The 14,873-nt window shown below is 45.1% G+C and overlaps 1 protein-coding gene across 6 annotated transcripts in view; it reads right to left on the bottom strand.

Annotated features, from left to right (window-relative positions):
- LOC119160848 (sodium-coupled monocarboxylate transporter 1) overlaps positions 1-14,873 on the bottom strand; it is a 407,992-nt gene that overhangs the window by 235,062 nt on the left and 158,057 nt on the right. For all 6 annotated transcript variants that reach the window (XM_075880646.1, XM_037413103.1, XM_037413106.1 and 3 more), the window contains one exon: positions 4,578-4,726. In XM_075880646.1, coding sequence (XP_075736761.1) covers positions 4,578-4,726 — 149 coding nt within the window. The remainder of the gene's footprint in view (positions 1-4,577; positions 4,727-14,873) is intronic.

The following is a 14,873-nucleotide window of genomic DNA, read 5'->3' as shown; positions in this document are numbered from 1 at the left end:
TGATATCACTCTACCATTGCCTGGTTTTCCTCTCTGGCCTTTGCGCCCGTCCACAAGTACACAAAACCAAGGACTGACATTGGCCCTGCCACTTTCCCTTTTAGCCATGAATGCTCCTTGCACTCCTGCTTCACCGTTTGCCAGTCTGTACTTTTATGAATTAATACCCCAATACCACCCCTATTTCTGCTCCTTTCTGTTCTAATAAAATATTCTCACACATAGTACGGATATTTAGGAGGTTATTACGTGCCCCTGAGATGTGTTTCTACAAAACCGTATACCATCGGCTTCTCCTTCCTTAGCTGTTCTTCTATCTCGTCCCACTTCAGCCTGTTCCTCCCACCCTGCATGTTAATATACCCTATGCCTGAATTGGCTCGGCGCTCGTGGCTACGTCGATTTCTGCGCCGGACTCTACCTATCTTAGATGCTGGTGCCATTTTGGAATCGTATCTGTCCATACCACTTGTCAAAGAGTCTCCCAAGTTGTTTTCCTCGTTACAAGCTATCCTGCACCCCGAAGGGCCCGCGTTCCCCCCCAAAAAAGCTACTTCACGTCCTGCAAGTCGCCAACCCACCTCATGATCTAGCCGCCCATCGAAGTGAATTCTGTCTCGTTGAAAACCACCCCACCTATGCACCTCTCTATTTATTTCCACCAACTCAAAGCTTTTCTCTCGACTCATCTTCATTATCTATTACTTTGCGTTGACAACCGTTCTTTGCAGGCTGCTGTCACGTACCGGTACCTGCGGTATCGTGCATATCACTTCCTGTACCTGAGGAGAAATGGCACACATGTCATCGACGCCTTTCGCCATTGTGGTTGCTAGTTCTGCTGTATCTTCATTTAAGACATCGTTTAAACTGCCTGAAGTTATCACGGGGTTTCGTATATGAGCTGTAGTTTTGAGTTTTTTGCTCCCTTGCATCATGACTGCTTCCAGCTTGCGTCCTGAGAAAGCCCCTACTGCAACCCTCTTGTCACGTCTTACCCTCTCTTTGATGGCTTCTGTGCATCGATTTAAATTTGAGTCCCCGGCGATTATTACATGCTGTGACTTTGCAGCTGGAGTGTCCTGCACCCTCTCTAGGAAGGTTTCTGTGCATCAATTTGAATTCGAGTCCGTGGCGATTATCACATGCTGTGACTTTTCAGCTGGAGCGTCCTGCACCTGGGGGTTACTTGCACCTTTGACGCTGGCTGCTTTGTCCCCTCCCCGCCACAGCACTACTTCGCTGAAGCTGGGTCTTGCGACAATTGAACCTGCTGAACCTGTTTTTTGCAAACTTGCTTGTTCTTTCTTCTCCACCTTTCTGGTTGCCGGTTTCCTACTGTTTTCTCCGTAGGCCGCTCCTCTGTTCACCTTGGCTAGTGCGTCCTCAGCGGACTTCAGTCTTTCTCCCATTGCGCTCGTTTTCTCTGTCTCTGTCGCCAAACTAGTCTCGAGCTCAGTGATTCTCATCAGCAGTTCACTCTGGGCAACCATCATTTTCTCCAATTTCCTCGACCACACCTTGTCTACACTTCGCGTCAGCCTTTTCTCCATCCACTTCTACGCTTGGGTTCAGTTTGAAACCCACTCCGCATCCTGAACACTTTACAGTCTTTTTAACCATGTCTTTCTGACACCAATTGTCACTATGACTTGTCTCACTCGATAATTACACAATTAGAGCCCTGCCCTACGAAAAAAGAAAGTCTAAGCTTTACGACAACAGTTTGCGTGTTCTATGTACGTGCACCTCCCCCACGGGGTGGCCAAATAAACAACAAAAACCAAAAAATCAAACACACACACGCACAAACTAATAAATACCTGGTGATTGACCCCCGGGAAAGCCGTACAATAAAATAAGTGGTACAAAGATTTTAACTGCTGTCTTATAATTATAAAGACAAGCTCAATACATGCAAAACCACGCATCTGCGCAGCCGATCGGGAGCGCTTAAAAAACACGTTCATCCACCGTGACAGTCCGAACCGAGCACGAGGAAGGCAAGGCACCACCCCATGGATCGATACACAACTAAATGAAAAATTCTTTGTTGTGATTTCCCTCGTGAGGCACTGCATGAGGGGGCTCCGTCCCCGATGACTAAATCACGGCCAGGTGGTGGGCGAGAGCAGAAAAGGGCTAAAAGGAGATGGTGGTGAATGGCTGGATCGGGCACATCTGGCTGGCAATAATGAAATAGATAGAGGAGGCCTTGGTTTTATCATGGTACACGTCACGGTCGGCGGAGCAGTAATGCAGTGTCCAGCCGCTCTGCCACTCCTTGCACATCCTGCAAACTTTTGCTGTAGACAGTACATTTCTTCCTGACAATTTCGTGTCACCTTCACGTGTTGCTGTGGTCTGGAAGTTTCTGTTCTTCTTGATCCGTGCCTTTCCGATGTGTTTTTGTAGTTTTCCAGTCTATTAGTTCATGTTCGTGATGGGTGTTTGTTCTTTCTTTTGTGTAGTTTTCCTGGATATGTCCTAGTCTACGAGCTTGGTCTGGGTGACGATTGGTAACAGAACTGCGTATCCGAATCTGACGCGGACATTCGGCTGCGATAACAACCTTGATTTTACGAAGGTATTCTGCCATGTAACCTGCCTCACGTTCTTTCAGTGGGTGAAGTCTTGAGAGGTATCTGTGTTGACACGCACGCCAATCCTCGGATGAGATGAAGGTTCGTTAAGGGTCGTTAGATACGCCTGCTCTATGACATGAATAAGATCCCTCCGCTTCTCTGTGCTGTAAAGTTACCCACTCTCCCTTGCTTGTGAGGTGTGGTAAACTTTTTAAAAGCCTACGAATATCCGCAATGTTGGCTGTTCTATACATCAGCCAATCGAACTTGTTTTCTGTCCTTTTTTACAGATTTGCTTGGGACGTTCAGAACGAAGGTGCTGTTTTCTTTATCATTTGGCAGAATTAAGTTGATAAGAATGTGACTAATGTCCATGACATTTTTCTCTTGTTGGACGGTGACTAGACTCATACTAGAGAGCGTGGACATGGGAATATTTTAACCTTTGCCCTCTGGTTTTGACTGGTGGGTTGTGGAGACGGTCAGTTTGGCGTTGCAGAGAGTGCCTTGAAGAATGACATCTGCATTTTTTTCCACGTTTTCTGTGGCACCTTGCCTTAACACCAATCGTTTCTTCTGAAAGCCATGGCAGTGCCACTGCCAAATATGCGGGCTCAATTTCGTTCATAACCATCATGTACAGACGTAGTGGAGCACCGGACGTTGCATCCTTTGCCAGCGGGTGTCAACTGAGGTAATGGGCCACCGAGGTTGGCCTGGTAGGATATGCTTGCTTGTGAAGCTGGTGACATTTGCCGCCACTGTGTGTTATATCCGCTTTTCAAATTCATGAACACTAAAATTAGGGTTTCATGATGATTTTCAAAGTTTCGGGCTTGTACTGTCTTTTCTATTGCATTCATTCACGTTACCAAATCCTCAAACTTTTTGTCCATTTTCTCTGATAGCTTCATGATCATTTGCTTTAAAATGCTTGTTTTATATGTGAATGCTGTACAAAAAATTGTATTGTTATGCAAGGTAAGGGTATCAGCTGCTCTTGGACCCGATTTCAAGTAACTCACCAAAACGCTGATTTAGGAAGATGTGGCTGCTCTGGAGGAAAATGTTGCGCCAGCGACTAAGCCCTGGATTGACGCCCTCTCCTCTTCCTTCACCCGCCCTTCTTTCATGGTGCCAAGGAAAGACAGTCGGGGCCTTTTGTCTCTGGTGCAGGAGTCATCGACTGCAGACGACGCACGCGAGGTCATCCTAGCGTGCACCCTTTGAGCCACGCAGATGGTCGACTGGTTTCATCGCTGTTTCCGCCTCATTCGTCCCAAGCACTTGCGTGCTTTTGCAGGTATATAGAACATACGATGTGCATGGTGATGTTTACACTAAAGATGGTGGTGATGGCAAAAACCAGCGTAATGAGAGTCACCATGTAATTGCGATCTCAGTAAAAGTCCCCACTGGCGCATTGATTGGCGTGGCACCGTATTCTGTGAAGGAAGACCGGGGGAATTTTGGTGCATAAATTTAATAAAGAGACTAGAACAGTGCACTTGCCAAAATACCCTTGTTTTCAGATTATTAGAATATGTGTTGCACTACAAAACTCAATGACACGAGGTCGATTCCCGGCTACTGCAGCCGTATTTCGAGAACGCCTCAATGCGTATAGCACCAGCGTACTGACGTTCAAATGCTGTCAATCGCCAAGGCCTGCATCGCCGGGACAAAATTGAAAAGTATTTCTTTAACAAAGGAAAGGTTTACATTGAAAAAAAAGCGTTATCTCTAAAGACAAGCAGTTGAAGTTGCAGTACTGTTTTTGCTCGCTTGCAGAGCAGTGTGTTTGGTTCTATAACCTCCTACGAAAACATCTAATCTGTACAGTTCACGTGAGTTGGCTTCCTTCTCATTTAAGCTGAGTGAGCCGCGCTCACGTGCTGAAGCGTCAATACTGTCGCACTTATGAACTATGCGTGAAGTATTACTATTTCATACAAATGAGCGATTGCGTTGACCCAAAATGGCGTGGCTTACTTGAACAAGTAGCTGCGTATGTCCATTTCACTAAGCGGTCGTAGGTGGCTGGTGGTGTTGGTGGCCACTTTTACTATAATTAGTACCGGAACACAAATCGTGAGCATCGCCTGAAGACAATCAGCCCACACGACGCCACGTATCCCGCCCTTCAAAAAATAAAAAGAACAGGCAGATCACACTGTTATGGTAATGTTCATAAAACAAAAGCACTTCGACCTGTGTGCAAGCTACACCTCTCACTATATATACTGCGCTCGCATTTGACGCCCGTAAGGTGAACGTATTTGTATAAAGATAGTAACTGCCCTAGCGATTGGCTACTCATTTGCAAAACCCGAATGGTGTCCATAGCGACGATATTTTTTTACACTGAAACAAAGGTTGTATTACTCAGCTAAGAAATTCTTGCCTGGTAGAGAAATCTCAACTGGGAGATATTCCAAACTGACGGGAAACAAAGCGGCCTTTTCGTTTTGCACCGAACACAGAAAATAAATAATGTAGGTTATGCTCTTTTAGTACTTGAAAGCTGACTTTCACAAAAAGGTGTAGTATATATAATAATATTCAGGTTATTCAGAGAAATACGCAAATATTTTTTCACTCATAGCATTTGTCGTTCAGAACATATTATAAACACACGGCATGGCTCAGCAAATTTTATCAGATAATTCGCGCCTGTATTTTCGAATTTTCTGAACTGCTTCAAAATTCGCCAGCAACCCAAAGTAAATAGAGGCACACTACTACATCGTATTTTGTCCACTATAACAGGTGAGATGGTCTTCAATACTTGTTTGTCGCTGTGTTAAACACATTTTACTGCTTTATTCTGAGTTAGCAAAAAATAACGTATAACTGATTCTTTTTTAAGAATCGTGGTATAAGAAGAAAGTGAACCATGTCTTCGCAGAAGCAGTGGAGCGTTTGTTGTGCAATGTTCACCCACAAGGAAGAAGAAATGGATGCTACAGAAACAAATTGCAATGCCACGTGAAGAACGGGAAGCAGTTTGAAACATTCTGCCTACACTTCAAGTAGAAAGCACGCACAGTGTGAAAACATACCGGGTGAGCGACGATAAATGTATGTCACAGCTCCACACTTAAAGCACGTGGCTCAAACAAAAAGAGAGATGCATGAAATGAACACAACAGGGATACGCAGGATGAGCACGACCAACTGTGACAACGCTTACTTTATCGTGTGTGAGCAGCGCGCTCCTTTTGTAAACGCCGCTGCGACAGACAGTGAAGTGAACTCTGTGCTCTCTTTATACACTGTGACTTTAAAGTACACTTGCAATACAAACACAAGAGGAAGTACCAAGTGCTCAAATCCCGAGGTATTCTCGCACGCACCTGATAACGCAAGGGCTGATGACCTTTAGAAAAGTGCGCCGTGTTGTTGCTGATGACCAAATGTGTGGAACTTGCTGAGCCCTGAGGACCGTGAACGGTGCATGATATATCTAAAAAGAACGCCGTTAACAAGCTTACCAACGTACGCGTTTCGGCGTATCGGTTTGCGCAGCATGCTGTGAAGCGAAAGGATGCCCCGCGACGAAACATTTCCGTCTAATTTACTTTTCTTTTTCAGCGTGTTCGTACATATGTTACAAGGCCACTTTGACGGAAATACGTCCGCTGAGACGTGGTGGAAACAGGTATCAAACATCTTTCGATTAAAAATTGGGTAGTCGAATGATTGTGGAAAGCATTTTAATGTGAAGCAAACATGGAGTGGTAGCCTCTGTCCATATTTCTCACTGTTAGCCGGGCTTCACGAGGTAGATCCACGTTTATGACTTAGATGAGTAGTGCGCTTATGGTGGGGTCGTCCAGCAAACTGGCCTGATCATAGCGGACCAGTGCTCATTCTACGTTTTTGCCCTCACTCCCAGCATCGATTAAGCAAACATACCAACTTTTCATTCTATTTTTGCACATACACCTAGTGAGCGCCTCCTCTATTTTTTTCAATGCCCGGGCGAACGCTCCCTTCGGGTCGTCGAGCGCGCAATCCTCCTCCGCTCACCGCTGCCGTATGCTGGCGCAGCGCGAGTAGAGTAGGGGATGCTGGCGCTGAACGGCCGCACGTATTAAGAAGCTCGCTAACTCGCGTTTTCGTGCGAAGTAATTTACAGTCGTTTTTATTGACGGCTTCATGGATGCAGGGAAGATGAAAAGTAACACAAACATAGCAGCGCGCTGTTTTCACCGGGCTCTGTCAGGCCGTGCTAGCTGTTCGATATATGCTTTTGCGATTTATTTTCTTTTTTAAGCTATTGAAACCCCATTATTTGCATGCCTCAATATACAATACCACTCTGTACCACACTGCATATCTGACAAAAAAAAACAGATTGTCCTTTTCTTCCATTTGTGATTAGTTAAAAAAAAGAACTTACTGGTCCTCCTATTGAATCACCTGAGACGACTTCTTTGTTTGTAGCGTGGAATCCATGGCACACACGCACTCTGGGGGATTGTTCGAGAGAACGTATAGTATTCTATAGATAGTAACTGCACTACTGTTTACGAAAAAAAAAAGAAATGAAAAAGATGTAGAAGGAAAACTTTACAAAAAACAAAAATTCAGAGAGTGAAAAAAATTTACAGCCACTAATATATTGACTATATCTTCATTTTCAGAGCTTACCAGACAGCTGAGTGTGCCAAGCCCGAATAATTTGGGTTGTATGTGTAATAATTATTGACATTGCGAAAAGTAATTGAAGACTGCTGTTTTTGTGTATTTTTTAACCTTTTCACTACTGACCCTGTATTGAATGAAAAAATAAACTTTTTTAAAAACTTTTATTGAATACCTTGCCCATAGTTCATAACCAAAAAAGCAATAAAAATTCAGTTATTTCAAATAATTCAGGAATGTCCACACTTGTGGACAAAAATTGTCAACGTTGTAAAAAACGCGTCCACATATGGGCACACTGGTTGCCAGCAATGTGGAGCTGCAAGGAACAGTTTTTCCCGTAAATACACAAGAAAACATTACATTTGGTGCACTTCATTCTTGTTTTGTCATTGCAGCTCCCGTTTCTGCACCGCATTGCATTTTTTAGGTTGCACAACTCTCTGAAATGGTCATAGGGATCAATACGTATGTCAATATTCTGTAACTAAATAGGCCTTGAGTTGCATGTTGTGAATGTGTCATTCTTTCTCTTGCTCTTACGCGTCGGATTCCCCTTGATCAGAGTTTCCGCAATATCTTGCTTTAACTGAAGGAGGGAAGGCAATTCCTTTTTTGTTGGTGGGCTGGAAATTTCAGGTTCAGGCTCATCTCCAGAATCACTTATTTTCTCCTCCTCGCTTACGGAAAGAGAAAAGTCACGTTTATCTTCATCGTCTGACTCAGAGAGACCCACATCACTTTCCTCTAGCATGGCAGAAATCTCTTCATCTGTCAGGAACCTGGCTATTGAGAGCAAACCAAAGAATGCTCTACACACGTACACAACTTTTAAACACAAACGTGGACCATTGTAAACACACATCTCGCGCGTCAACGGAAGTAAATACCGTCTGAGTAATAGCTTATTATGCTTCAATGGTGTGCAAGTTCCACGCGTGAGCACAAAGTTTCGCATTGTAGAGCACAATAGCCGAAAACTTCCTCTGGGTCACCACAAGCCGCTAGAGCTATTTGCCACCATTTCAACTTTTGACCACAGCGCTTTTAAACGACTGGTGCTGCTTTCTGTCGGTGATTGTGAAAACTGTACGCCGGTCTTTCAAGCGCGCCAAATTTGAAATATCTAAAAAAAGACTGAATACTGTCCCTAAACCGTTTCTTTGGTGAAACCTAAATCCAGCTTCGCAAACGCAATAGCTAGAAGTATGTTACTAATTACTGCGTAGTTACGACGCGAGACAAAACAATCTTCATTAGTTTCCGTTTCAAAGGACAAAGAGGGGAAAATGTCAGACCAGCTCTGTGTAAATAAAAGTTTTATGAGGGAATAAGGCACCGGAACCTGGAGATAACTTGTTTTTTTGACGGACTTCACTAAGAGTTTCATGAAAATTGGTTATGACTGAAAGTCAAAAGCTGCACTCGTTTTCTTTCAATTCAATGCACTAAACGTTTCCTACCTCCCTCCGGTAAATTTCTGTGCCTTACATGGTTTTCTTACTGCCTCGAGGACTGGAGACAAAGCTAGTTCCTTGCCCCTCAGCTGATTATGCACTGCCCTCAAGATCGGCGCAATTCAACCAAGCGAAGATGTTATATGATGCCGTCAAGTTGAATGACCTTCCGATACATGACAAACATTTATGATATGGGACGTCATATGACGACGTTTTCACGTAATGGAGATTTTTTGCATTATTCGTGTTCACGCCGCTTACGCGAGTAGACGCCGAATGGCGCCGGCGATCAACTTTCGCTTTTGATGAGACATATAAAGCTATCGCCCCAATGCACTTTAAGGCTGTATATCGGTGAAATCGCAGCTTCCGCTGGTGTCTGTGGGAGCGCGCTTGCAGTAATCAGGCAGGAAAATTGGTCTCCTAATAAATCTTAGTACTACACCTGAATATGTACCCGTCAATCACAGCCCCAGTACTTTAGAAATTATGAATAGTGGCGGCCGAAGACTACCCGTCACGTTAAGCAACATGGCAGTTTGAATCAATAAACGTGGGCGGGCTGCATCCTAACATTCAAAACGGGACTGTATCCGTAGCAACGCTGCCTCACGACCACTGCCGTGTGTAACGCTAACATAACGGCCCGAAGCTGAATGGTGACCCATGGGCACCACACAGCTATTTGGCTTCTACTTTGCTTGTAAAGAATTAAGATGCCAGAGGGAAGCAGAAAGAAACAGAGCTGAGCAGCCGGATATTAAGGCTACAACAGTCCGTCCACGAATGCACAGAGAAGCTCAAGCAACTGACCACAGGCTGCATTTTTCATGCCTGTCACCTTTCTCAAATTGAGAGTCGGCTTTAGTCTTCAAACTTTAACAGCGCCTGTTCAAAAAACAGCTAGGCAACGATCGATCACTGAAATTGCGCTGCATATAGAGCTGTTTTTGACTATTTCACGATGATCGCATTATATAGGCTCTCAAATGGTTAAAGCACCTGCCATAGTTCCTATATTTTGAGACTTGCTTTTTCTCGGTGGCCACATAAGTCAGGCTTTGCGAAGGGAATCAATGATGACCAATATCTCTGGAAGCAGTCTAGTGACTTTTTGTGCTATTTATTGCACGAACTGCAGGCTTGCGCATTACGTGCGACCCCACTAGAGAGTAGCAAGCATCGTGGAACATTAAGCACCCAAGCTTTTATTATTGACTCCTGGCAAAGGCTTGTCTCTAAAATTGACTTTAGTTAGCCAAAAAGCAACTCTCAGTCTAGCGAACCCCACAGTACCAAACCATCCTCCGCGGATTATTTGCATGAACCTAACTAGCAGACGACGCGCAAGCGCCTCGATCAAGTAGTCGCCAACTACTTGAGCCTTTGATATGAGCTCAGTGCCCAGAACAACAAGTGCTTCACGCTTTTTGTTTCCAAGTTTCCGTTACACCTTAAACAATGCGATTACAGCCAAAAACCGAGCCGTGTAGCAGCTTCGAATGCAGCCGCGGCATTCGTTTAAGCGAGAAATGACGCGGCTGCATCACTACTCCAGTTGCGGCACCTGGCGGCAAAACGGCGCACTAGCACCGACGGCCGCTTTCCATTGAAATCCTCTCCTTCGCCCTGGCACTGAAAGATTAGAAGAAACGCTGACCTGGCACACTACAGCTTCTTTTAGCGTACATGTTTTGCTATTCGCCACAGGAGACTGGTGGAAAAAGTTTCATGACGTGTGGTGATTAATTTACGTTGTTTGTGGCGTGAGCTGTAAATCATGCGCTACATGCAATGTCGAACTTCTATGGCATTTTTTGTGTAAAAGAAGTAAAGAAGATGACAATATATATATAGATAGATAGAGAGATAGATAGGTAGATAGATAGATAGATAGATAGATAGATAGAGAGATAGAAATGACCAAATTTCTTAAGCTCGCTAAGAAATGCTTCGTTTCGACAGATAGAGCCAAGAAGCAGTCGTGTTCACATCCGCCCTCTTAGAGCATCTCATTTTGAGTGAGGTCACTTTGAAGGTCGGCTTTATTCAAACGGCATTACGCTTAAAAATTCGGCTTTACTTCATTATCCAGGTAATAGCTATTGGCCAAGTCAGTGGCTGCTCGCACACAAACATGCTTTTATTATAATTAATAAATTGCGCCGCATCGCATAGATGGTGGGGACAGAGTAGCTGATTTGATATGTGGAGTTTACCGTCACAAAACTACCATATGATTATGAGAGACGCCGTAGTGGAGAACTCTGGAAATTTCGACCACCTGGGGTCCTTTAACGTGCACCCAAATCTGAGCACACGGGCCTACAACATTTCCGCCTCCAACAGAAATGCGCGCTACGTAGAGCAATTTGAGGCAGTACGAAGCTGATACCAGTAAGATATTCTTAATTCTTTTAATTTTTAAGTTGTGACTTCACTTTTTTGAACGCGTGAGAAAGTCCCACCTTTTTACGTGCACCTCAAACGCTAAGTGGTGTCTGCTTCTACATGAGACGCTGATGGTGCACCCCCGTAACTTTCCACAGTGTTACGATACGCGCGTCAAAGCGGACTACTTTGCGTAGTGCTACACTCTAAAAATATATCGAGTAAAACGGGTGTCTTTTTGTCCCACAACAATAATCGTCATCAGGCTTGCGTGCGCCTCCTTTCTTGACAACTTGGCGCTGGCCGCTTTCCTATCGGGAATGCAATGTAACTCTGATAATGGGCATGTCGATCGTGACCGGAATGTACCGGGCGCGGGGCGATAGCGCAAGGATGGAACGCAATATAGATGACGATTATTGTTGTGGGACAAAAATACACCCTTTTTACTCACTCTTTTTTTAGAGTGCACATGTGCAGAAGCTCCGCCTCCGTAGCTTTACCTTCAGTTACAAGTGGTCACCGAGCATAAAACACGTGGCTTTTAAGCTGGTTGCCTGCTTCCTAGTCACGCAAATCCAACCAATGTTGACATTATTGACGCTGAATACTCTCGATTGAGAGCAGACGACCGTCACACGAAGGGTTGAAAAAGCGTTGATACATTTCCATCCGTGCATTGAGTGGAAGAGAGCGCATGAAGCGAGGATGGCATGTTTCGATGACGCGCACGTCACGTGAAGCGCCGTTTGCTGCGAAAATTCCTCCTCCGTTCCCTCGTGTGAATCCACCTTTAAGGTTACACATATCATTTTCCTTTTCATCACTCTCTGCATCGTCTTCACTTTAAGCCGACACTCTTTGTGAGCCTCGAGGTTTCTGCTCTGAATCTAAGTACCGGCAAGATGCAGCTGGTACGTACCTTATTCGTGTGGGTTAGCGGTAGATTACTATCCAAGATTGGAGAATGCTTGCCCAATGTCCTCTACCCCACCCTTATTCTTTTAGTTATATCACTCTTATGAGTCGGGTACGTGGTTAATATCTGTCCTGAGCAGATATCGTCGTGATCACCATCAAAATCAGCCTGACTACGTGCACTTCAAGACAAACGCCTTGTGGTGTAGTATAGTGACGTGGTGGTGTCTGTAAAGTGTCGTGGCACCGGGGTGTTATCTACCACAAGCTCGGAGGCAATGGCAGCGGTGCTTCTCGATTGAATGGTGGAGACACAATGATGGCGTCGGCGTGAAACGTCACGCATGAAACTGTGGCCCGCCAAAGGGAAGAGAAAGTTTGCGCGGCCAAGGCACGAGGGCGAAGACGAAGCGGACAGTCAAAGACGAGTCGAAGGGCCGAACGAGATCAATAGCGAAAGCTTGTGAGGGTCACCTCTCGTCAATGTAAGGTGATCCTCACAAGCTTTTGCTGCAGAGCTCCTCGGTTGAATTTTTATTTTCACAAACCAGGATTTTCATCAACTAACCTAAGTGCAGTTTGCAATGACTAGGAAGCAATAGATCCCTTTCTTCTCACATGCCACCTCTTCGCCTCACTGCACCGAGTAATTCTTGAGAGACCGATTGGTATGCTCGGATTGCGAGTTAATACATCCACCCTATTATCGTTTGAAGCCAGTCAGTTGGGTGCGGGCCGCAGTGCTATTCTGTCAGCGCTACATAAATTCATTCAGGCAACCGGAAGGATACGGTACTAGTGGTACTGCCAGATATATCCATATTTTTGTCCCCCTTCTTCATTCTTGTTAATTTGTTTTCATACTCTGGTTTATCAAATTCTTCTGCACTTACTCACGTTTTTTTCTAAAGAAACCTTATAATTGTTCTTAACTAATTTCTCTCTTTTTTAGCAAGCGTTGTACAAAAATATCTATGACAAAGTACAAATGTGACCAATCCCTTTTGTGGGTATGAGCCAAGATCTTCTAGGCGACAAGACAAGACAAGATCGAGCTGGCTGAAGTGAAGGTTTTGGGTGTCGCGCGACTGCGGTGTCGGGTTCCAGGCCCGAACACGTGAAGTCACGCAAGGCCAGGACGCTCCAGCTGCTTATGGTGTACTCGGAGGTACGCGGCCTTCTAGAGTTCCGGCCGTGACTACTGAAGGTCATGTCCCAGGTGTTCGTTCCAGCCGTGACTATTCAAGGTCATAGCCCAGGTGTTCAGGCTATGACTCCGGTCCCGAACCGCCCGTGGAAGGCGGAACCTTCCGGGTGGTTATCACCTCCTCGGAACGAGCCAGCATCGGTAAGCAGCCGCCGTTTCTGCTAAATTTGTTTTGTTTTGTTTCCCTGGGAGGTTGGCTCATACCCACTCACGGGGATTGGCCAAGAAAGTGTAGTGCAGTTTTTCGGTGATCATTTTAACTATGTGTAATGAATTGGTATTATATTAAGACTAATATAAAAATAAAAACAACATAAAAAGAGCAAACGAAAAAAAATCAAGTTGAGCAATTTGGAGAGTTGAGGTGTTATGATTACCACTCAGCTGCGTTTACTTCACTCTGCCCTGGGGAGTAATAAATAACTTTTTTGATTGAAGATCACAAAGGTATACGCTTGGTTGCCTGAATATAATTGCAAACGACATTGAAAGCATCCCTGTGGCAATGTCCCAAAGCTGAGGCGCCAAAGCTTAGCGCCGTTTCCGCCGTCAATCTAAGGCTGATTTTCCGAAATGGCATAACTAGTAACCTTTTTCTAAGTATCTCGTAGCGGCGACAATACAAAAAGGAAGGGAAGGGCTACCTAAAGGGAAGGAAAGGGCTAAAGGAAGGGCTACCTCGTCTTCTACCAAGCGTCACCGTGCTGGTCAGCGCGTGGCTCCAGCTGCTGAGACATTGCCGGTGTCCACCGCCTCAACCCACCAAGCTACCACAACCATCAACGCCACCGGTGGCTGTTGATTTTCAATACCATTAGAGCTGAACAACTTACAGGACATGTTTTAGTTTGTCAGCTTAGACTCGGCGTCTGTACATTGCAATTTCATCTCTTTTTATCTCCTAATTGTGATTAAATTTTCTACTTTTCTTTTCTTACACTCTAAAGAAAGAGCGAGTAAAAAGGGTGTGTTTTCGTCCCACAACAATAATCGTCATTCATATTGCGTTCCATCCTTGCGCTATCGTCCCTTGCCCGGTACATTCCGGTCACGATTGACATGCCCCTTACCAGGGTTATGTTCAATTCTCGATAGGAAAGTGGCCAGCTCCAAGTTTTCAAGAAAAGAAGTGCACGCAAGCCTGATGACGAATATTGTTGTGGGACAAAAAGACACCCATTTTACTCGATGTTTCTAGTGTACTTTAAACGGCTTCGTCATTTCTTAGCTCTGAGGCTTCCTCTTCGAGGAACTACTTACTCAACCTAAACCTGCATCACGTATTGGCGTCCGCTACGACAGGACGAAGCCGTTAGTGGCAGCGGTATGCGTATTAAGAATGGCAAGCGCACGAGATCCAGTGGCTTCGGCCGAGCGCTTGGGGCTCGAAGGCGAAAAGCTGAGTGCTTGGTTAGATGAGCAGGATGAGCGGGTACTAGATGAACTAGCTGCAGAACGCGAAGCAAGAGAGGAGCGGCTGGAACTGAAAGATAGAAGGGAGAGAAATTAGCTATTGCAGCTGAAAGTAGCCGATTCGAAGCGCAATCTTATCGAGACGAGAACGGCTGACCATGGATCTGGAGGGAACACTTTTAGCAACGGGAACCCCCACAGCCTAATTCCAGGAGTAATGAAACTGGGGCGTCTTTGATGCATATCTAA

This window comes from Rhipicephalus microplus, chromosome X, assembly GCF_043290135.1.
Source record: "Rhipicephalus microplus isolate Deutch F79 chromosome X, USDA_Rmic, whole genome shotgun sequence".
Taxonomy (NCBI): Eukaryota; Metazoa; Arthropoda; class Arachnida; order Ixodida; family Ixodidae; genus Rhipicephalus; species Rhipicephalus microplus.
The sequence above is the reverse complement of the archived record's forward strand: the minus strand, read 5'-3'. Positions and strand labels throughout refer to the sequence as shown.